Source organism: Rhincodon typus, chromosome 9, assembly GCF_021869965.1.
Source record: "Rhincodon typus isolate 14 chromosome 9, sRhiTyp1.1, whole genome shotgun sequence".
Taxonomy (NCBI): domain Eukaryota; kingdom Metazoa; phylum Chordata; class Chondrichthyes; order Orectolobiformes; family Rhincodontidae; genus Rhincodon; species Rhincodon typus.
Genome location: NC_063340.1, coordinates 79,515,631 through 79,537,946, shown reverse-complemented (window position 1 = coordinate 79,537,946; position 22,316 = coordinate 79,515,631). Strand labels below are relative to the sequence as shown.

Here is a 22,316-nt window from a genome sequence, read left to right as displayed (position 1 = left end):
CAGCCTAGTGTAGCAAGAACTCTTACAGCGATCCTCCCCACCCTTATCTGCTTTCCGGAGGGACAACTCTCTCCGTGACTCCCTTGTCCGCTCCACACTCGCCTCCAGCTCCACCACACCCGGCACTTTTCCCTGCAACCGCAGGAAGTGCTACACCTGCCCCCACACCTCCTCCCTCACCCCCATCCCAGGCCCCAAGAAGACTTTCCACATCAAGCAGATGTTCACCTGCACATCTGCCAATGTGGTATACTGCATCCGCTGTACCCGGTGTGGCTTCCTCTACATCGGGGAAACCAAGCGGAGACTCGGGGAACGCTTTGCAGAACACCTACGCTCGGTTCGCAATAAACAACCACCTCCCAGTCGCGAACCATTTCAACTCCCCCTCCCATTCCTCAGACGACATGTCCATCCTGGGCCTCCTGCAGTGCCACAACGATGCCACCCGAAGGTTGCAGGAACAGCAACTCATATTCCGCTTGGGAACCCTGCAGCCCAATGGTATCAATGTGGATTTCACAAGTTTCAAAATCTCCCCTCCCCCTGCCGCATCCCAAAACCAGTCCAGCTCGTCCCTGCCTCCCTAACCTGTTCTTCCTCCCACCTATCCCCTCCTCCCACCTCAAGCCGCACCTCCATCTCCTACCGACCAACCTCATCCCGCCCCCTTGACCTGTCCGTCCTCCCTGGACTGACCTATCCCCTTCCTAACTCCCTACCTACACTCACCTTTACTGGCTCCATCCCCGCCTCTTCGACCTGTTTGTTTCCTCTCCACCTATCCTCTCCTCTATCCCTCTTCTATCCGCCTCCCACTCTCTCCCTATTTATTTCAAAACCCCCTTCCCCTCCCCCTTTTCTGATGAAGGGTCTAGGCCCGAAACGTCAGCCTCTCTGCTCCTATGATGCTGCTTGGCCTGCTGTGTTCATCCAGCCCTGCACCTTGTTGTCTCGGATTCTTCAGCATCTGCAGTTCCTGCTACCTCTTACAGCAATGGTTCTGCTTTCTGTCCAGTATCCTGTTTCCAGTTTCACAAGGCTCTGTTCTTGGTTCCTTCCTTTTCTACATCTGCACAATATTGAGCTCCACCAATCCACCACCCCTCAAATTCTCCATTGTGAATATCTTAATATTGCCATCATTTTGTACAGCAAGAATGCCATTTGCTCTTTCCAGCTATGCCAGGTCTCTAGAATAGCTATCCAGTTATGGAGTCACAGAAATGTACAGCACGGAAACAGACCCTTTGGTCTAACTTATCCGTGCAGACCAGCTGTCTTAAATTAATCCATTTACCAGTATTTGGCCCCTATTCCTCTAAACCCTTCCTAATCATATGTTCATCCAGATGCCTTTTAAATGTTGTAAATGTACCAGCCTCCCCCACCAGCTCTGGCAGCTCATTCTGTACACACACCATCCTCTGCTTGAAAAAGTTGCCCCTTGGGTCTCTTTTAATCCTTTCTCCCCTCACCTTAAACCTATAACCCTCCAGTTTTGGACTGCCCTAACCTGGGGAAAAGATCTTGGCCATTCACCCTATCCATGCCTCTCAGTTTTTTTTTTAATAAACCTCTATAAGGTGCGCTCCAGGGAAATTAGCTCCAACCTACTCTTCCTATATACTCTCCAGCCAACCCTGGCAACATTCTTGCAAATCTTTTCTGAACCTTTCAAGTTTCACAACATCTTTCCTATAACAGGGTGTCTAGAATTGAACGAAGTATTCAAAGTGGCCTAACTAATATCCTGTACAGCCACAATATGACCCCTCAACTCCTATACTCAATGCACTGACCAATAAAGGCAAGTGTACCAAAGGCTGCCTTCACTACCCTGTCTACAAGCGACTCCGCTTTCAAGGACCTATGAACCTACACCCTAAGGTCTCTTTGCTCAGCAACACTCCCCAGAACCTTACCATTTAAGTTACCTTGTTTGCCTTACCAAAATGCAACACCTCACATTTATCTAAATTAAACTCTATTCTGCCACTCCTTGGCCCATTGGCTCATCTGATCAAGGTCCTGTTGTTCTCTGAGAGAATCTTCTTTGTCCACTGCACCGCTTATTTTCATGTCAACTGCAAACTAACTTATGCCTCCAATGTTCGCATCCAAATCACTTATATAGATGATAAAAACAGCAGACCCAGCACCAGTCCTTGTGGCACTCTGCTGGTCATAGGCCTCCAGTCCAAAAAGCAACCCTCTACCACCACTCTGTGTCTCACCTTCCAGCCAATTTTGTATCCAAATCGCTAGTCCTCCTGTCTTCCATGTGACCTAACCTTGCTAACCTTAAATTGGCTGTGTTTGCTCCTTTCCCTAGACTTTACACTTTTCTTCAAGTGTGTACACAGTTGCTTTTTTAAAAAGTTATTGAACTTTTTAACACCTTTGTTTTCAGACAAAACATTTCAGATTGTAACAATTTCTCACAAAAATGGCCCAGACCAGAAACATCAGCTTTCCTGCTCCTTTGATGCTGCTTGGCCTGCTGTGTTCATCCAGCTCTACGCCTTGTTATCCCAGCATATCCTACTGTCGCTTTCATACTTTTGCCATTAACTCAACTCTTCGTTCACTGGTTGTTGACTGTTCTGCCAATGGAAACCTTTTCATGTTTTACTCAATAGAAATCCTTCATAATTTTGACCACCTTGGTTAAATCTTCCCTTTAGCTTCTCTGCTCACTAGAGACCAATTCCAGTTTCTTTTAATTTCTCCATGCAAATGAAATGTCTCAACTTTGGTGCCATTCTAGTAAATCTCTGAACTCCTAAGGCCTTGATATTATTCTTGAATTGGATACATGACTCACCTGAGGCCTTACCAGTGATTTATAAATGATGCACATAATTTTACTGCTTTTGTACACTTGCTATATATAACATTTGGATATTTATATATTTTCAAGTTGTATCAACATTCTGCTACTGTTAAAGATGTGTATGAACCTCCATGTGTATAAAAATTGGAAGTCTTGTAAACCTGTGTGAACAGATGTCAAAAGGATGTAGACCAGCTAATGGAGTGGGAAGACAGCAAATGAAATTCAACAGAAGGAAGTGTAAAATGATGCAGCTGGGTAGGAGGAATGTAGATTACACAATATAAGGTTTGCAATTCTAAAGCTGGTGCAGCAGCAGAAGGACCTGGATGAAATATGTGCAGAAGGTGACAGAACAGGTGGAGAAAGCGGTTAATAAAGTATTCTGTATCCTGTGATAGTAGGAACAGCAGATGCTGGAGAATCCGAGACAACAAGGTGCAGGGCTGGATGAACACAGCAGGCCAAGCAGCATCATAGGAGCACAGAGGCTGCAGGGCTGGATGAACACTCTGTATCCTGTGTTGCTTTGAGAGGTATACAGTACCAAGAGTAAGGAGGTGATGCTGAACTTGTATAGGAAACACTTGTTAAACCTCAGCTGGAGTATTGTGTACATTTCTGGACACCATATTTAAAGGAAAGATGTGAACACAGAGAGCAGAAGTGATTTGCAGGGATGAGAAACTTCAATTACAAGGATACATTAAAGATATTGGGAATGTTCTCTTTGGAAAGAAGATTAAAAATAGATCTGACTGAAGTTTTCAATATCATAAGGAGTCTGGATAGAATAGATAGGGAGAAACTGTTCCACCTGTGACAGGGCTCAGAGTTAATTACTTATAAACATAGATGTGATACGAAAAAATGTTTTCACATGGTAAGTTGAGTCACACTAGAATTGTACTCTTGCGTAGTTTGTAAACTCATTGCTTCACAGTCCCCCTCTATCATTATCAAAATGGGGATTGACCCTCGTTTAATGTAAGGTGCAAGCCAGGAGCAGCACCAGCCATACCTAAAAGATGTATCAATCCGGTGGAGCTACAGCAAAGGACGAATGTGTTAAAGAATGGAAGTCGCATGCTGTAGAAGCAGCTAAGAAATTCTCCATTCATTGGATTGGACCAAAGTTCTGCAGTACTGCCACATCCATTCTTGAACGTATTGAACAATTAACTGGAGGAGGGAACTCTACGAACATCCCACCATCAGTTATGGCAAAGCCCTGAATGTTAGTGCAAAAGAGGAAGTTGAAGCATTTTCAGCCATCTTCAGTTGGATGTGTATATTGAAATCCGTCATTGCCTTCTTTTGAGAACCCCAATATCATAAATACATCATAGATTCAATTCACTCCACCTGATTAACAAACAGCTGAAGGTATTGGATACAATAATGCTGGCTGTGCTGTTGAAAATCTGGGCTTCAGGACTAGTCATGTCAGTTCCAGAACTACTACTACATTGTCATCTGCTCACAATGTACAACACTGCTCAGATGTGCTCTATCCACAAGAAAATCAGAACAAATCCAGTTTGCCCAATTATTATCCCATTAGTCAATGGTCAAGCATCCGTAAGGTGTTGGAAGGTGTTATTAGCACTGTCAGGCAGTACTTAGTCAGCAGTAAGCTAACAGATACTGCTTGGGTGCTGCCGCACTAGTGCTTTGGCCCAAAAATGGGGAAATTCCAGAGCTGAAGTGAGTGCGACTTCAAGGCAGCACATGTTTTTGCATGACAGCAAAGGTCTATTGTAAAAACTGCCCAGAGTAGAAGGGACATTTCCATGGTTGGAATCATACCTATTGTGGATTCTCCTCGGCATAGAGATTTTCTGATCAACTTGTTCAAAGATGGTATTATACACCTCTGGAACCAAGGCCACCTGGCTTAGAGGTGGAGACATTCCTACTGTCCCTCAAGAATCCTTAATCATCTAGCATAGATATTGTCTAATAAACCTGGTCGAAGATGTTATGACATACCCTTGATACAGGTGGATTCTTCAACTGTTTCATTAATTATCTTCCTTCTAGCATCAACATTTGTGCATTCACAACTCCTGTGATTTGAAACTGTCCCTGCTTGCAAACAACAAGACATGACAATGTCAGGCTTGGACTGATAAGTGGCACATAACATTTGAGCCACAAAAATGAAGCAAGTACCATCTCCAGCAAAAGAGGATCTAATCCTCTCCATCCGATATTTAAAAACATAGTCATCACTGAAATCCCCACCATCAACATGCTGAGAGTTATCATTGGTCCAGATTTATTTTTTTTTCTGGTCAGACATATGTGACTGCACAAACAGATCAAATAGCTGGGAATTCTGTAGTGAATGATTCTAGCACTATGTAACAGCCTTTATTCTTCACTTGCAAGGCACAAGTCAGGAGTGTGATGGAATGCTATCCACTTATTTGGATATTTGCTTGACACTTCATGGTAAAGTGGCCCAGTTGGTCAGTACACACTTAACACCTTTAAAGCATTAACTGCCTCCACCCTAGGTGCACAGGCAGAAGTGTGTACTACCTACAAGATGTACTGCAACAATTCAAGACTCCTTGTCACCTTTAAGACCTGTCACCCCATGAAAGGCCATTGCCCTGTTACCCTCCTCATAGATGATACAAACTTGCTAAGGATTTCGAGCATTCTCAGTTTCCATTTTTGCTTTCCTGCTGAGTCTATAAATGGTGATCAAATGTACACACTTGTGAAATTTCTTGCCCTTTCACTTTGTATTGTGACCTATATTCAGATAATTATCATTATTTTTGAAATTGGTTGAAGTTTATCTACAGATTCTTTTCTGTCTTTCTAGTTAATATTATTCAACCTCTCTTGTTTAACCCAATAGATTTGGTTTTTGCCTTAGCCCTGGCAAGGTATGATGTGGTTGAGAATTGAGTCTTTGTCCAGTACTACCAGCCCCACTTCACCCTTCCTAGATCTTTCTGAATACATTTATGAAATAGTTTTGGTTTTTGATGTTTAGGTGGAAAATAAGGAACCTAGCAGCAAGTCTGTCAATGCTGTATGAATTTTAAGTACAGCCTGGTGAATGAATTCCTATTTCAGTAAAGTACCTTTTTTTAATATAAGGTTGTTGGCTGTAGATCTGTCATCCTCACTCGTTAAATACTGTGGTCCAGACAGTTGGTTTGACCCTACCATACCCTTTCGTTTAGAGGGGTGTCTGGTGTGTATGGAAGTATGCTAATTAGCATTCAAATCATGGGTAGCCACTGGGAATACTTTAAAAATTAAGTAATGCATTAGGATGAAACAAAGCAAAGGATTGTTGAAAATACAAGTGTTCATAAAATTGGCAGTTTCAAAAAATAGGGTATGTAAATAGTGAAGAAAGTGCCAGTATTCTTATGCAAATAGTGGCACTAACTGTCAAAAACAAACATTTTGTTTTGGACCATTGCTTGGTTTCCTTTTTCTTGAGGTTTCATTGACAAAAATGTTTCATAGATGCATGTATAATACAGCCCTGTTCCTGTGTAATGAAAATTAAAGATGCTTAAAATATTGTACTTTTTATTTTTAGAATGGACAAGTGAAAAGGTGTAACATCCATTGTTTAAATTCAGCTACAGATTCAGCAGTTATATTTTGACACACTAGAAGTGTAGCTTTTAATAAAACAGTATTGTCATTACTTTCACTTTTCTCTCCAAACTGGAACAGAGTTAATGATTCAGCTTGTATTGGATTATGTTATCATGAGGGGATACAAATCAAGACCTGCCAATGGAAAAGGTATGGAAATATTGCTGCTAACCAGCAGTGTTGGTGGAAAGTGAGAAGCAAAGTAGCACATACAAGTGAAGGCATATTAATTCTCTTTAACTGCACTCTATAGATATGTTGACCTGTGGAACACAAGACACACTATCTTCAGTCGTGCAGCCTCCTTCAATATTGCACAACAACATCAGTGATTTTTTTTTTTTTTAATGGTCAGTCCCTGGAGTCAACCATGAACCTTTACAACTTGTGAAACCTTTACCAACTGAGATGTGACTGATTTATGGGGTCCTTTGTGCCCCCAGCTAAAGCTACATTGAAGATTTGAGGAGGTTTGGCTTATAGTTTTGCAATGTGCAAGTCCTCTGGCATGTGAACTTGTCTTTACTGGATGCTTGCTTCATGAGAGCAATGGACATAGCTGCACTGTGTCTGTGGAGTGTTGAGTGCCAAAGGAGTCAACCCTGAAAAATTTGGAGATGAGCCCAAAGATGGAGTGATGTCTGTCAGCTTTCCAGAACCTCCTGCAACCAAGCCAGTGCCTTGCCTTACCTTTGGACTCGTGAGTAAAACAGGTGGACCTTGACATGGGCATCCTGTGGCCTATATAAAGTTTGCCCAGGGCTGCTCCCATCTGAAGAATTGGATCTAGTGAATGTGCAGTATTCAGGAGAAGGAAAACAAGTGCCACTGTACCAGCTTGAGCAAGCAGCCTTTTTTATGGAGAATGGTGAACCTTCACTCAGGTTTGATGCTTGAGGAAGTTACTGGAATAAAACAAATAGCCTGCATTTGAATGTTTCTGGTGTTTTGTTTTTGAACCTCCAAGCCTCCTCCTCTTTTTTTTTTGTCTGGTGTGTATAATTAATGCTTTCTCCTTAAAAAGGTTCTATTTGGTTAGAAGTACACTGACTGACTTGTTGAGTGACTCATCTCCAAGGGACTTTAATAAAAAAAAAACTAGGATCTAGCAAAACATACTGTGCTTTGGGATTTCTCACATCTAGTATTAACATTAGCCAGGATTGTAACGCAATGAAAGAAAGACAAAGGAATCTCAGATTGCAAAAATTGATTGGAGATGGGTAGAACACTGCCTTGAGTTGCACTCCAGGGGAGCACTGTAACCAAAGAAGCTGTAGAACCATTAAAAGCCTGTCTGCCATGGCTAGGCTGGATATTGCATCTACAGTGGAAGAGCTCAGCAAAGCTTTTGTCTTGATTGCCAAAGGTAAAGCTCCGGGTGATAGTGCCATACTATCTGAACTCAATGTTGAAAGTGGCATTTTTTTGCTACATCAGCATGAATCTCTGTACCTTGGCTAGAGGGAGAGTCTTGTACCCAGGAGATATGTGATGCTAAGCTTGTAGCCCTATACAAGAGTGATTGCAACTATTGAGGCATTTTCCTGCGGACTGTCATGAAAATTGTATTTCAGTGCTGCCCTTGTAACTTTGCAGATCCTGGCTGACTGCATCTATCCTGAATCATCTGTGGTTTCAGAACTGCAAGAGCTACATTGGGCATATACTTTCAGTTTGGCAACTGTTTTTAATTAAAAAGTGTGCATTAAGGTGAGTACTACTTCAACTTCCTCTTTTGCACTAACATTCAGGGCTTTGCCATAACTGATGGTGGGATGTTCGTAGAGTTCCCTCCTCCAGTTAATTGTTCAATACGTTCAAGAATGGATGTGGCAGTACTGCAGAACTTTGGTCCAATCCATTGAATGGAGAATTTCTTAGCTGCTTCTACAGCATGCGACTTCCATTCTTTAACACATTCGTCCTTTGCTGTAGCTCCACCGGATTGATACACCTTTTAGGTATGGCTGGTGCTGCTCCTGGCTTGCACCTTACATTAAACGAGGGTCAATCCCCATTTTGATAATGATAGAGGGGGACTGTGAAGCAATGAGTTTACAAACTATGCAAGAGTACAATTCTAGTGGTCCACAGTACTGTGTAGATGTGTTTGAACTCTGCTCTGTTCTCAAGCCATCTCATTTGGCATGGTGATACTGTCCCACCACACAGTATGTCATGCTTGATAGGATTTTGTTTCCGTGAAGTTCATTCAGTGGTCACTCCCACCAAAACTGTCACAGACAGGTGGATATGTGATCCACAATATGGAAAAGTGACGTCAACAGGTTTATCCTACTTGTTAGTTCACCTAGACCATATCCAGAGCCCCAGGGATGAAAAATTAAAACTTCGACCAGTTTGACTTTATTTATTGTTTTAGGCAGCTTATTGATTTGACTGGCTTGCGTGCCTTTCTGACAACAGGGACAATAGTTCAGAATAATTAGCTATAAAGCACTTCAGTGCATCTTTTTATATGCAAAAACACTGTAAATCGCGAACATTCTTGACTAAGTTTTGTCAGTATCCTGTCCGTCTTGAAAGTCTGGACCTGCTATGATGTTTTGTTTTGAAGCGGTCTACATATTGAAATGGACATGTGCCGCGTGTGGAAAAAATAGTTCCTTTAGGTGCTGAAGAAAAGTACTCCAGACACCTGTTTTGAATTATACTAAATGTGCCCCGGTATATACTTGTTTAGGTTGCATAATCTGCTTTGACATTCAGTTAACAGAATCTCAAAACACAAAAATACTAAGTCAAAAGCACTTGGAAAAGGCAGAGACCTGAAGCTATAATTTACTAAAGCAAAAAGTTGCATTTATAAAGCCATTTTGAAAATCTCCAAATATCTGTGCTTTACAGCCAATAAAATATTCTAGAAGTGTACTTCCTGTTTATAGGAAACAGGATGTTTTGTGCGCAGCAAGCTCCTACAAGCAGCAGTATGATAATGACCAAATCTGTTTTTGTAATGTTGATTTGAAGTACAACTAGCTGTCAGTACACAGTGCTGTTTTTTAATCAAAAAGTTCTAAGGAATCTTGTATCCACTCAAGCAGGCAAATGAGGCCTCTGTTCAACGAAAAGATGGCATCTCTTGCAGTGTGGTGTGCCTCTGTTGCACTGGAATGCGTGCTGCCAGCACACTACAGGACACGCTCATAATTTAGTTTAGCAACCTGGTGCTCATGAAGTTAGAGAACCATTGATCCAGTTGAGTGTTGAGAGAGAGCCCTTAGTGCCACACACAATTCCTCATTGGCTCTCTGTCTCTCTCGTTAAGTGAAGTGGAGGGGTGGACAGTGAGGGTAGCAGTAGGAAGGTGGACAGAGTGGTGAGCAGAATAATGAAGGTAGAGGAGAACGGGATGGAGAACGGGCTGGTGAAGGAGAGGCGGGTGCACCAATTCTGGTTCCTCGTGCCTGCACCACACTGGATCATGTCAATATTCCTGACTTAAAGTGCATTGGTTGGAAATGTAGTCATGTTATGGAACATGTTTTTTGGAATCCGACATTAAAAATTGCAGTAACTGAACTGGGGTGGGGGTGCGTGGGTTAAGAGAAAGGTAAGGAAATGTTTCTGGAATGATTTGTGGGATAAAGTAATGACACCATGTGATAATGGGAATCGTTATGGGGTTAGTGATCCCATTAACAATTAAAAACTATATTTGAACTAGATCACCTAAGAGGTTTTGGGGCAAACTTTAAGGTTGTAATTTTTGTAGGAGGTGTTTATTTCAAATGTTGAATGTATGACTCAAATTGTAATATAGATTCATAGGTTTAAATAAATGCCTTTAAAATTTACCCCCATTCCAGGCCCCAAGAAGACTTTCCCCATCAAGCAGATGTTCACCTGCACATCTGCCAATGTGGTATACTGCATCCGCTGTACCTGGTGTGGCTTCCTCTACATCGGGGAAACCAAGCGGAGGCTTGGGGACCGCTTTGCAGAGCACCTACGCTCGGTTCGCACTAAACAACTGCACCTCCCAGTCGCGAACCATTTCAACTCCCCCTCCCATTCCTCAGATGACATGTCCATCCTGGGCCTCCTGCAGTGCCACAACGATGCCACCCGAAGGTTGCAGGAACAGCAACTCATATTCCGCTTGGGAACCCTGCAGCCCAATGGTATCAATGTGGATTTCACAAGCTTCAAAATCTCCCCTCCCCCTACCGCATTCCCAAACCAGTCCAGCTTGTCTCCGCCTCCCTAACCTGTTCTTCCTCCCACCTCAAGCCACATCCCCATCTCCTACCGACCTAACCTCATCTCGCCCCCTTGACCTCTCGCCCCCTTGACCTGTCCATCCTCCCTGGACTGACCTATCCCCTCCCTAACTCCCCACCTACACTCACCTTTACTGGCTCCATCCCCGCCTCTTCGACCTGTTTGTTTCCTCTCCACATATCCTCTCCTCTATCCATCTTCTGTCCACCTCCCACTCTCTCCCTATTTATTTCAGAACCCCCTTCCCCCTCCCCCTTTTCTGATGAAGGGTCTAGGCCCGAAACGTCAGCCTTCCTGCTCCTATGATGTTGCTTGGCCTGCTGTGTTCATCCAGCCCTGCACCTTGTTGTCTCTGATTCTCCAGCATCTGCAGTTCCTACTATCTCTGATTCAATTTTAAAATTTATTTTGTGAAAACAGCAATCATCCTTGTTCAAGTACTGAGCAATATTAAAACAACCAAAGTCCAACTTATTGCAATAAATATGAAACAAAAACACCTTTTGTTGTATAACATGTACTTATGAGAATAATTAAAGAAACATGTGTTTTAGAACTGTTTACATTGGTTGGTTTATGGGAGCAATGATGGTATACAAATAAATTTGCTGACTATCCTTCATTTGCTCAGTTGATGTCGGAGTACTGACTTTGTGGATATAAATTAGTGATCTGGTACCAGAATTTATGTACTCTAGCTTGTTGTTTGCCACTGCAGAAGGAAAAATTTAATATTACACCTGACACGCTTGTTTAGAATTACCTCTATATTTTATCCTTTTTTTTTTAATAAGGAGAGTTAAGATGCATCTATGATTCAGTACTTAACAAAGCAAATAGTTCTCATTGACTCGCTTCTGTTGGGTTATATTTGTATATAAATTGCATATCTGTAGCAACTGTTCACATAGATATCTATTATTCAATTCACTAGAGGCAGTAAGGTTGGCTTGTTCGCCACATAGGCCCAAAGTACAGTTCCACTAGGCCTGATAACCACCACTGTCGCAGCAACACTGTAGCTGCTACTGTCACTGAACTGTTGCCACCTATAACTGCTATGGCAACAGGACATGTCTGTTTTTGTTATTCTGTCTCGTCTCCTGCCCTCATTGGGAAGGTTGACCTATGTATCACTCACTTGTGCTCCTTTATTTCTTTCTGTGTATGCCCTCATGCATGCTGATTTCTCTCTTCATTTTGGCCCCTCTCTCTTTACTGCATGCTTTTGTTTTGCTCCAGCTGTTTCTTTCCATGCTGTTACTTTCTTTCCTCTTTCTGTTTTACTTTCTTCTTTCTCTTGATCAATGTCTCAATTCGTTTTAATTCATCCTCAATCTGTTACTTTTCTATTTTCTCTTTTCTCTTTTATATATTCCCATGTTACTTGTTTTTCTTTTGCTTTATCTTGCATACTAATGCTTCTCCAGTGTTTCTGCACAGCATTAATTCCTTGCTGTGAAAATATTGCCCTTATTTTGTTCAGGTGAAGCCCATCATTCTCTGGAGGTTAGGACTGTGCCTGCTGATACCAGTGCTCAGAGCATACAAACTGAAATACTGATGTAGCAGGTTTGAAATTCTGTGCGTGCGTGTTTCTGGATCAGTGTGTGCACATGTTTCTGGATCAGTGTGCGTACACAGTTGTGAATGCCAGTAGATGCTCCTGATTTCTTAATCACTTGATTTACTTGCCTATTCCTATACTGTCAAGGATAATTCTGAATCCTCTTAATTTCCTTGTTCACAAAACACCCTTTCCAGGACTTCATTCTATTTCTTTTGTACCACTGACTCTAGTCTGAGCCATGGATTCTAGTTGTTTGCCTTCCCTCTGCTGGTTTACGTGCATTTTGTTAAGTGCCTTGGTCGACAAGCAGACGGGTCATGCGCCTTACCAGTGCAGAAGCACCCTTCTTTCATTTGACATTAGAATCTCTTTAAATAGTCCATGCCCGATGTAGAAACATTACTACTTTAGTTAGATCTCATACAGGAGTGTAATTTTAAAGATCCAACATATAAGTATTCCTTGCACTTGAGGGGCTCCCTTACTGCCCTGACTTGTGAACAGACTGTCGAATGGAACTTGTTCTCAACTGAGGTGTTGCCTGTACTATATTTCTATGGTGTACTGTCAACCTGCAGCAATAGGTTGCTTCACAGTAGGATGGAGTTGCTTGTGGCTAATCTTTTTGTAAGTTATGCAACACTGAATACCTAACGCTCATGCAACACTTTTGGATTACTGTATTACATTCCTTCTGTTCTGTTTAAAACACTGAAGTTCATAATTTTCCCCTTTTTTTTAAGCTGTCTTCTCAAGATGGTGATAATTCCTGGATGGTTTTTAACGTGGTCACATGTGTTATGACAATCTTGGAGCAGGTGAGATTTGAATCTGGAGCTTTGACTCCAAGGTAGGGACACTACACTTGCTACAAGAGCCTTTGGTGATACCTTTCACGGTATCTTCCGTTTTAGCCTTTAATTGTTTTCAGCAGTTCCTGAAGCTCCGATTTATATTTGGGCACAACTAGTCTGGGAGTTCGTTTTGCATATGTGCTTATCCCAGGTGCCCATGCTTCAGTACACTCAAATAATTTGTCATTGTATATTTTGGGCCTCTGCTGTCTTCCCAGCTTCCTCTAATGTTACACAAACCAGTTATTCTTCGGTTTGATCCGATTATAGTTATTTGTAATTTGAAGTGTGTATTTGTCAATTGCGCCATCGGTTCACCCTGCATTGTTGGACACTTGTGCAACTTTGCACACAAACCTGCAAACTTGCATTCCTAAGGGTGATGCACTTGTGGTAGTGATGCTGTGTAAAGTATTACAGAAAATGAGGAGTGGTTGGAGGCAAGAAAATGTGGAAGTGAGCAGCAGTAGGAAGAGTACTGGCTACAGGCATGGCACTGGAGGACTTCAAACATACTTTCTTTGAAAAATCAGGAAGGGATAACTTAAGTAATTATTATTGAATTATAAGAGATTCCAGACCAGACAGGCAGCATACATTTAAGATGTTTGATATCACAGCATGTGACTTCTGGTTAAAAAGTTTCATGTCTTGTCTTCAGCCATTCTCTGCAATGGAGCTACATTGTGTCTTTAGTCAGTTGCCCACCTGATGTACCTAGCATCAATAAGAACAGAATCTAGACTCTCTTCTTGTAAATCTGTGATATCATAGCCATATGAATAGTGTTAATGAACTTAAGACTTGTGTCTCAACACGAACCCAACTCTTCGTGACGTATGTTGCACGCGTTGACGTAGAGAGCTAGAAGGTCCATCTAGAAAATGGACTCACAGGTAAATACGATAGTGAAGGTGGCGTTTTGGTATGCTTGCCTTTATTGGCCAGTGCATTGAGTTATAGGAGTTGGGAGATCATGTTGCAGCTGTACAGGAAATTGGTTAGGCCACTTTTGGAATACTGCAAGTGGAGAAAGATTTAAAAGGGACTTAAGGGGCAATGTTTTCATGCAGAGGGTGTTGTGTGTATGGAATGAGCTGCCACAGGAAGTGGTTGAGGCTGAATTACAACATTTAAAAGGCATCTGGATGGGTGTCTGAATAGGAAGGGTTTAGAGGGATATGGGCCAAATGCTGGCAAATGGGACTAGATTAATTTAGGATATCTGGTCAGCATGGATGAGTTGGACCAAAGGGTTTGTTTCCATGTTGTACACATCTATGACAGTTGTTTGTAGGCACTAAAAGCTAGTCGTGACTGCTAACCTGAGTAACTTGGTGCCAAAGGCTAAAGTGATGACAGCAGCATAGTAGTTGAAAAATCATTTTTCAAGAGTCAATCATGACCTCTTGTTTAGAATTAAAGTTCACAACTACAATCAAAACTAAAGGCTGCAATCTGTGTTGAAGTACAAGTGTGTATTCTATCCCCTTCTCTCTTGCAAAAAGAAATTGGCAGTTTTCAAGAAGCCCAGGACAACTCCAATTTTAAGGAAATTAAAGATAATATAAAGACGACAACTAAAGCATACCCTATTGTTGAGGTGAGTGGCAGTCTAGAAGATTTTGAAGTTTTTAAAGATCAACGATTTACAAGAAAAAGCTATAAAAAGAGGAAAAATAAATTATGAAAGGAAACTAGTGCGAAATGTAAAAACGGATAGCAAATGTTTCTCCAAGTATATAAAAAGGAAGAGAGTAGCTAAAGTGAATGTTGCTCCCTTGGAGGATGACTGGGGCGTTAATACTGGGGAACACAGAAATGGGTAGAGTCACTAAATCTGTATTTTACTTCAGTTGTCACGATGGAGGACACCAACTGTTCATATTGGAATGGTAATGCAGAGGCTATGGAAAGGGAGGAAATGAAAGCGATCACCACCACTAGGGAGACGGTGCTGAGCAAACTGGGGTTGAAGGGCATACAGGTCTGCGGGTTCAGAGATAGTGAATCAATGGCTACAGTTTTCAAAAATTCCCTTGACTTGGAAAGGTTCCAGGGGATTGGAAAAATAACTAATAACATCCTTATTCAAAGAGGGAGGGAGGAGAGAGTAGGAAACTACAGACTGATTAGTTTGATTTGTCATTTGGAAATTGTTAGAATCCATTATTAAGGCAGTAATAACAGGATATTTGAAAAGCCAAAATGTAATACATCAGAACAGCATGGTTTTATGAAAGGTAAACATTTGACTAATTTGCTAGAGTTCTTTGAAGATGTAACAGGCGATACGGATAATGGGGATCCTGTAGCTATAGCATATCTGGAATTCCAGAAGCATTTGGTAAGATGTGACACAGAAGGTTAATGTGGAAAGAGATCACATGGGGTTAAGGGTAACGTGTTCTCTTGGATAGAGGATTGGCTAACCAACAGAGCTGGCAGTCAGCATAAATGGGTCTTATTCTGGTTGGCAAGACATAACCCTGTGTCACCCCACTAATTTAGTTCTCGGGACCCCAACTATTTATAATGTATACGAATGACATGGATATGGGGATAGAAAGTACTTCAGCCAGATTTGCACACGACACTAAAATAGGTGTGAATTTAAGTTGCCATGAAGAAATAAATTTATAAATGTATGGGAACAGGTTAGGTAAATGGGCCAAAATTTGGCACATGAAGTTTAATATAGATAAGTGAGGGGTTAACCATTTTGGTCAGAGGAAAAGATGGAGAGAACCTTTTTAGAATTCTTCATTGCAGAGGGATCTGGGTGTCCTCATGTGAATTGAGGAGAGCTAGTATCTGGACATAACGGGTAATGAGGGAGGCAAATAGAATTTTGCCATTTATTGCAAAAGGAATACTACAGAAGTAGGAAAGTGTTGCTGAAACTGAAGCATTAGTGAGATTGCACCTGGAGTGTTGTGCACAATTTTTTGAATCTGTTACTTGAGGGATGTAGTTGTATTGGAGGTAGGTCAGAAAAGATTCACTAGATTGTAGAGGTGAAGGGTCTCTCTTAAATAGAGATTGAACAGTTTAGGCCTACATTTTTCTGGAGTATAGAAGAATGAAAAGAGATCTAATTGTGAATAAGATGCTGAAGTTGATTGCCCCACACATGAGGAAACGTCTTTGCTGCATCTACTAGCATGACGGGTTATAGTTTTAGGCTAAGGGGAGCATGTTTAAAACAGATGAGGACTTCCTTATTTCAAAGGATTGTGAATCAGTGGAATTCACTACCGAAGAGTGCAGTGAATACTGGAGCATTGAGTAAATTTTTGAGGAGACAGGTTTTCAATTAATGTATTGAAGGGTTATGGAGAAAAAGCAGGAAGGTGGAGTTGAGGCTGAGATGAGGTCTACCACGATCGTATCAAATGGCAGAGTAGGTTGAGGGCCTAACTTGCTTACTCCTGCTCCCTTTTTTTAAAAGGGCAATTAAAAGGTGCTAAAAGAACAGCTCCAATCCAAGGAACTGATTTCTACAGGAAATGCAATTCAATGAAAGGAAAAATAATAAGAGGCCTTACCAGTCAATATTGCTATTTACGTTGTCATTGCTGTTCTTTAGGTGAAGACATCACAAACAGGCACAGGACTACGAGTTTTAGGGCTGCGAAAATGGAATAAGAGTATGATCAATGATCATGCAGACCATTAGCGCATTTTGAACCAGGTCAAAGCATACAAATTGGAGATTTTCATTGGAATGTGAGTTTGTGGAAAGATGTGTTATGTCTGTACAAGTCATATGTTGTAATGAGCAATAGTCTAGTCATGTGAAGTGGAGGTGCTGGTGTTGGACTGGGGTGGACAAAGTCGGAAATCATATGATATCATGTCCTTGTCCAACAGGTTTATTTTAAAGTCACAAGCTTTCAGAACGTGACTCCTTCATCGGGTGAGATGGAGAGAAGCGTACTTTCCAATTCACTTGACGAAGAAGTTGCGCTCAGAAGGCTTGTGATTCCAAACAAACCTGTTGGATTATAACCTGGTCATGTGACTTCTGACGTAGTCCTGTGGAGAAATAGGTATGAATCAGAATTGGATATCAACCACTCATTTTTACAAGATTGATGACTGGGATATTGGAGATGACATAAGAACGTAAGAACTAGGAGCAGGAGTAGGCCTTCTGGCCCTTCGAGCCTGCTCCGCCATTCAGTAAGATCATGGCTGATCCTTTCGTGGACTCAGATCCACTTACCCGCGTTCTCACCGTATCCCTTAATTCCTTTATTGTTCAAAAAAAATCTACCTTTTTTTTAAAAACATTTACTGAAGTAGCGTCAACTACTTCACTGGGCAAGGAATTCCATAGATTAACAACCCTCTGGGTGAGGAAATTCCTTCTCAGTTCAGTCCTAAATCTTCTCCCTCTAATCTTGAGGCTGTGCCCTCTTGTCCTAGCTTCACCTGCCAGTGGAAACATCCTCTCTACTTCTATCTTATCTATTCCCTTCATAATTTTATGTGTTTCTATAAGATCCCCCCTCAATCTTCTGAATTCCAATGAATATAATCCCAATCTACTCAGTCTCTCCTCATAAGCCAACCCCATCAACTCCGGAATCAACCTAGTGAACCTCCTTTGCACCTCCTCCAGTGCCAGTACATCCTTTCTCAAGTCATGCCAAATAACAAACACTTCTCTTAACCAATAATATGTACCCATGTATGACAACAGTGCACCATAGAATGAAGCTATTCCACTAAATTGAGAACTCTCTAAGGACTAGATCTGGTTGAGCTGTGCATCCACCACAATGTGCAGACAATTAATCTGTATCATTGCATATCTTATTGGAAAAGAGTTCCCACTCTTTAACGAGACAGGCCTGTACCTTTTTAAGACTTTACACCAGAACGTCTCAATGATGTGAAAATTTGTCTTTCCCTCAATTGCACTTTTGCAATAATGGAGTCAATGCCTTCAGCCCATCAGCTGTTTGTGTATATAATATACAGTAAGATTAGTAAATGCAGAATCCAGATTATGCGAGTCTGTGGTAGTGTAGATGTGTAATCAGTCTGAATAAATTCAAGTTGTGAAGTCTTAAGACCCTGACTGTGTCAGAAATCATACGACACCAGGTTATAGTCCAACAGGTTTATTTGAAAACACAAGCTTGCGGAGCCTCAGTCCTCCTTCACTGACACCTGAAGAAGAACTGAGGCTCAGAGATTTGTTTTTTCAAATAAACTTGTTGGACTATAACCTGGTGTTGTAATTTCTGACCTTGTCCACCTCAGTTCAACACCGGCCCCTCCACATCCTGATTCTCTGTAGCATACGTTACAAGGGCTAACGCAGCAAACCACAAAGCGCATCAGTAACCTTAATCTGTGATGGGAAAATTATTTGGAAAACCTTGAGACTGTATCATTCTTCTTTTAGAAAAGCATGGATTTATCAAGCACAAATGTAAATTTGTCTGACTAACTTGATTTGAACATTTTTGAGGGGGCAACCAGGAGGGTAACTGAAGGTATCAGAGATAGTAGGAACTGCAGATGCTGGAAAATCTTGAGATAACAAGGTGTAGAGCTGGATGAACACAGGCCGAGCAGGAAGGCTGACGTTTCGGGCCTAGACCCTTCATCAGAAATGGGGGACGGGAAGGGGCTTCTGAAATAAATAGGGAGAGAGTGGGAGGCGGATAGAAGAGAAGATGGGTGGAGAGGAAACAGACAGGTCAAAGAGGCGGGGTGGAGCCAGTAAAGGGGAGCGTAGGTAGGGAGGAGATAGGTCAGTCCAGGGAGGACGGACAGGTCAAGGGGGCGTCAGCCTCCCTGCTCCTCTGATGCTGCTTGGCCATATCTGCAGGAAGGTGGTCAGGCTGGAAGAATAGTGGCGAATACCATTTCAGTTTGGAAAAGTGAAGTTCAATAAATGGTGCCGGAGGACATGCCAGCGGGAGCACCAGGTGTACTTAAAACTGTGTCAACCTGGTGAAGCTAAGGATGACCACTGTACCAAACAGTATCAGAAGCATGCAATACACCAAGCTAAGTGATCCCACATCCCACGGATCAGATTGGAGCTTTGTAGCCCTCCATCGTCAGTCATGAATAATAATGGAAAATTAAACAACTCGCTGGACATGTCTCCCATCCTGAATGATGGGTGAACAAAGCATGAAGTTTATACATTCAGAAGCATCTTCAGGCAGTTTTGGATGGATAATCCATCTGACTCCTTCTGAGGTTCCAAGCATAGCAAATGGATTGGAGTCTTGGAATGCCCTCCCTGATGGTATTGTGGGTGTAACCAGAACAAATGGATTACATGGTTTGAAAAGGCAGCCCACCACCACCTTCTCAAGGGTAACTAGAGATGGTCAATAAATACTATCCTAGCCGGTGGTGCCCACATCCTGTGGATGAATAAAGGGGGGACAAAGAAGTTGATCCATGTGATATCCATAATTAATTGAAGGCATTGGATGCTGCAAAGGCTATGGGCTCTGACAACATTCTGGCAATTTTAGTCTTGAAGATTTATGTTCCAAAACCAAATGCCTTTAGCCAAGCTGTTCTATTATAGCTATGACGCTGGCATCAACTGGGCAAAGTGGAATATTGCTCAGGTATGTCCTGTCCACAAAATGTTTTAAATTCCAACCTGACTAATTTCCGCACAAGTCAATCATCAGCAGAGTGTTGGTTGGTGTCGTTGACAATCCTATCGAGTGATACTCGCGAAATAATAACCTGCTCCCTGATGCTCAGTTTGGTTTCTGGCAGGCTCACTTGGTCCTTGACTTCATCACAACTTAAGTCTAAACATGGGCATAAGAGCTGATCTTCATGGAAACAGATCCTTCAGTCTAACTCATCCATGCTGACCAGATATCCTAGATTACTCTAGTTCCATTTGTCAGCATTGGCCCATCTTCCTTTAACCCTTCCAGTGTTTTTACCCATTTAGATGTCTCTTTAAATGCTATTGTACCAGCCTCATCCTCCACCTCTGGCAGCTCATTCCATATGTGTACTACCCTCTGCGTGAAAAGGTTGCCCCTTAGGTCCCTTTAAATCTTCCTGCTCTCATCTTAAACCTATGCCCTCCAGTTTTGGACTCCCCTGCCCTGGGGAAGAGGCCTCTTCTATTCACCCTATCCACGCCCCTCATGATTTTATAAACCTCGAAGGTCAACCCTCAGCCTCTGCTTTAGGGAAAATAGCCCCAGCCTATTCAACCTCTCCCCATTGCTCAAACCATCCGACCTTTGATGCAACATCATTGTAAATCTTTTCTGAATCCTTTCAAGTTTCACAAGATCTTTCCTATAGCGGGGAGACTAGACCAGAACTGAATGCAGTTTTCCAAAAGTGGCCTAACCAATGTCCTGTACAGCTGCAAATGACCTCCCAGCTCCTGTACTCTATGCACTGACCAAGAAAGGCAAGCATACCAAATGCCACCTTCACTATCCTATCTGCCTGCAACTCCACTTTCTAGGAACTATGAAACCTTGCACCCCAAAATCTCTTTGTTTGGGAACACTCCCCAGGACTTTACCGTTAATTGTATAAGTATGATCTGCCTTACCAAAATGCAGCACCATGCGTTTATCTAAATTTAAACTACATCTGCCACTCCTTGGCCCATATAACTTGAGGTCCTGTTGTACTTTGAGGTAACCTTCCTCACTGTCCACTGCACCACCTATTTTGGTGTCATCTGCAAATTTGCTGACCATACTTCCTTTTATTCACATCCAAATCATTTATATAAAATGACAAAAAGCAGTGGACCCAGCACTGATCCTTATGGCATACCACTGGTCACAGGCCTCCAGACCAACAAACAACCCTGCACAACCACCCTCTGTCTCCTACCTTTTGAGCCAATTTTGTATTGAAATGTCTAGTCCATGTGATCTAACCTTGCTAACCAGTCTACCATGTGGAACCTTGTCGAGTGCCTTACTGAAGTCCCTGTAGACAATGTCCACAGCTCTGCCTTCATCAGTCTTGAGTTTTTTTGAACAAGTGACAATCAAGTTAGTGATGCACTATTTCCCCCCACACAGCCAAGTTGACTACCTCCAATAAATCCTTGTCTTCGACGTACGTGTAAATCCTGTCCCTCAGAATCCCCTCCAACAACTTACCCACCACTGTCAGGCTCACCTCTCTTGTTCCCTGGCTTTTCCTTACCAACTTTGTTAAATAATGGCACCAGGTTAGCCAACCTCCAGTCTTCTGGTACCTCACCCAGGGCTATCGAGATAAATATCTCCGCAAGGGGCCCAGCAATCACTTCCTTAATTTCTCAAAGTTCTGCGGTACACCTGATCAGGTCCTGGGGATTTATCCGCCTTTGTGTTTTAAGACTGAGCACCACCACCTGTAACATGGACACTTTTCAAGATATCACTAATTATTTCCCCAAGTTCTCTAGCTTCCATATCCTTCTCCACAGTAAATACTAATGCAAAATACTGGAGAACTCCATGATTTTGTCTTGACATTAAAGCAATATTTGATTCTGAAATTGAGGAGCCCTTGTGAAACTTAAGACTGAAGTCAGTGACTCGATCATCATCAGCTGCTTCAGGAAGAACCTCCTCATCATAATGTGAGAGGTGGGAACTTTTGATTATTGCATAACGTTCAGTGTCATTTGCTAATCAGATGCTGCATTTGGACGCACTGCTTTGGTAAGACATGGATAATTCCAGATATGGATATTAAGTGTCAAGTAACATTCTCACCACAGCGCCAGGCAATGAACGTTTTCTCTCCAGTGGGAATCCAGTCATTACCACTTGACATTCAAAGGCATTACTATCGTTGAATCAACTACTGTCAACATCCTGGGGGTTATCTTGCCTCGAAGTGGAACTGGACCAGTCATATAATTACTGTGACTATAACAGAGCAGAGGGTGGAAATTTTGTGGCAAAAAAGTCACCTGGCTCCTCCAATCTGTCCAGCATTTACAAAGTACAAGTCAGGAATGTGATGGAATCCTCTTCATTTGTCTGGAATGAGTGCAGTTTGACACAATCCAGAAGAAAGTTGTCCATTTGATTGACATCCCATTCAGTAACTCAACATTCACTCTCTTCTTCACTGACATATTGCCATGATTCACAACATTTGTAAGATGCACTGCACCAACTCACCAAGGCTCCTTGGA

The 22,316-nt window shown here is 42.1% G+C and overlaps 1 protein-coding gene across 6 annotated transcripts in view; it reads left to right on the top strand.

The window, feature by feature from the left end:
* akt3a (v-akt murine thymoma viral oncogene homolog 3a) overlaps positions 1–22,316 on the top strand; it is a 460,369-nt gene that overhangs the window by 31,996 nt on the left and 406,057 nt on the right. For 2 of the 6 annotated variants that reach the window (XM_048601229.1, XM_048601230.1), the window contains exon 2: positions 13,034–13,108. The exons of the other annotated variants lie outside the window; for them this stretch is intronic. In XM_048601229.1, coding sequence (XP_048457186.1) covers positions 13,084–13,108 — 25 coding nt within the window. In that variant the 5' untranslated portion in view covers positions 13,034–13,083. The remainder of the gene's footprint in view (positions 1–13,033; positions 13,109–22,316) is intronic. 6 annotated transcript variants of the gene reach the window in all.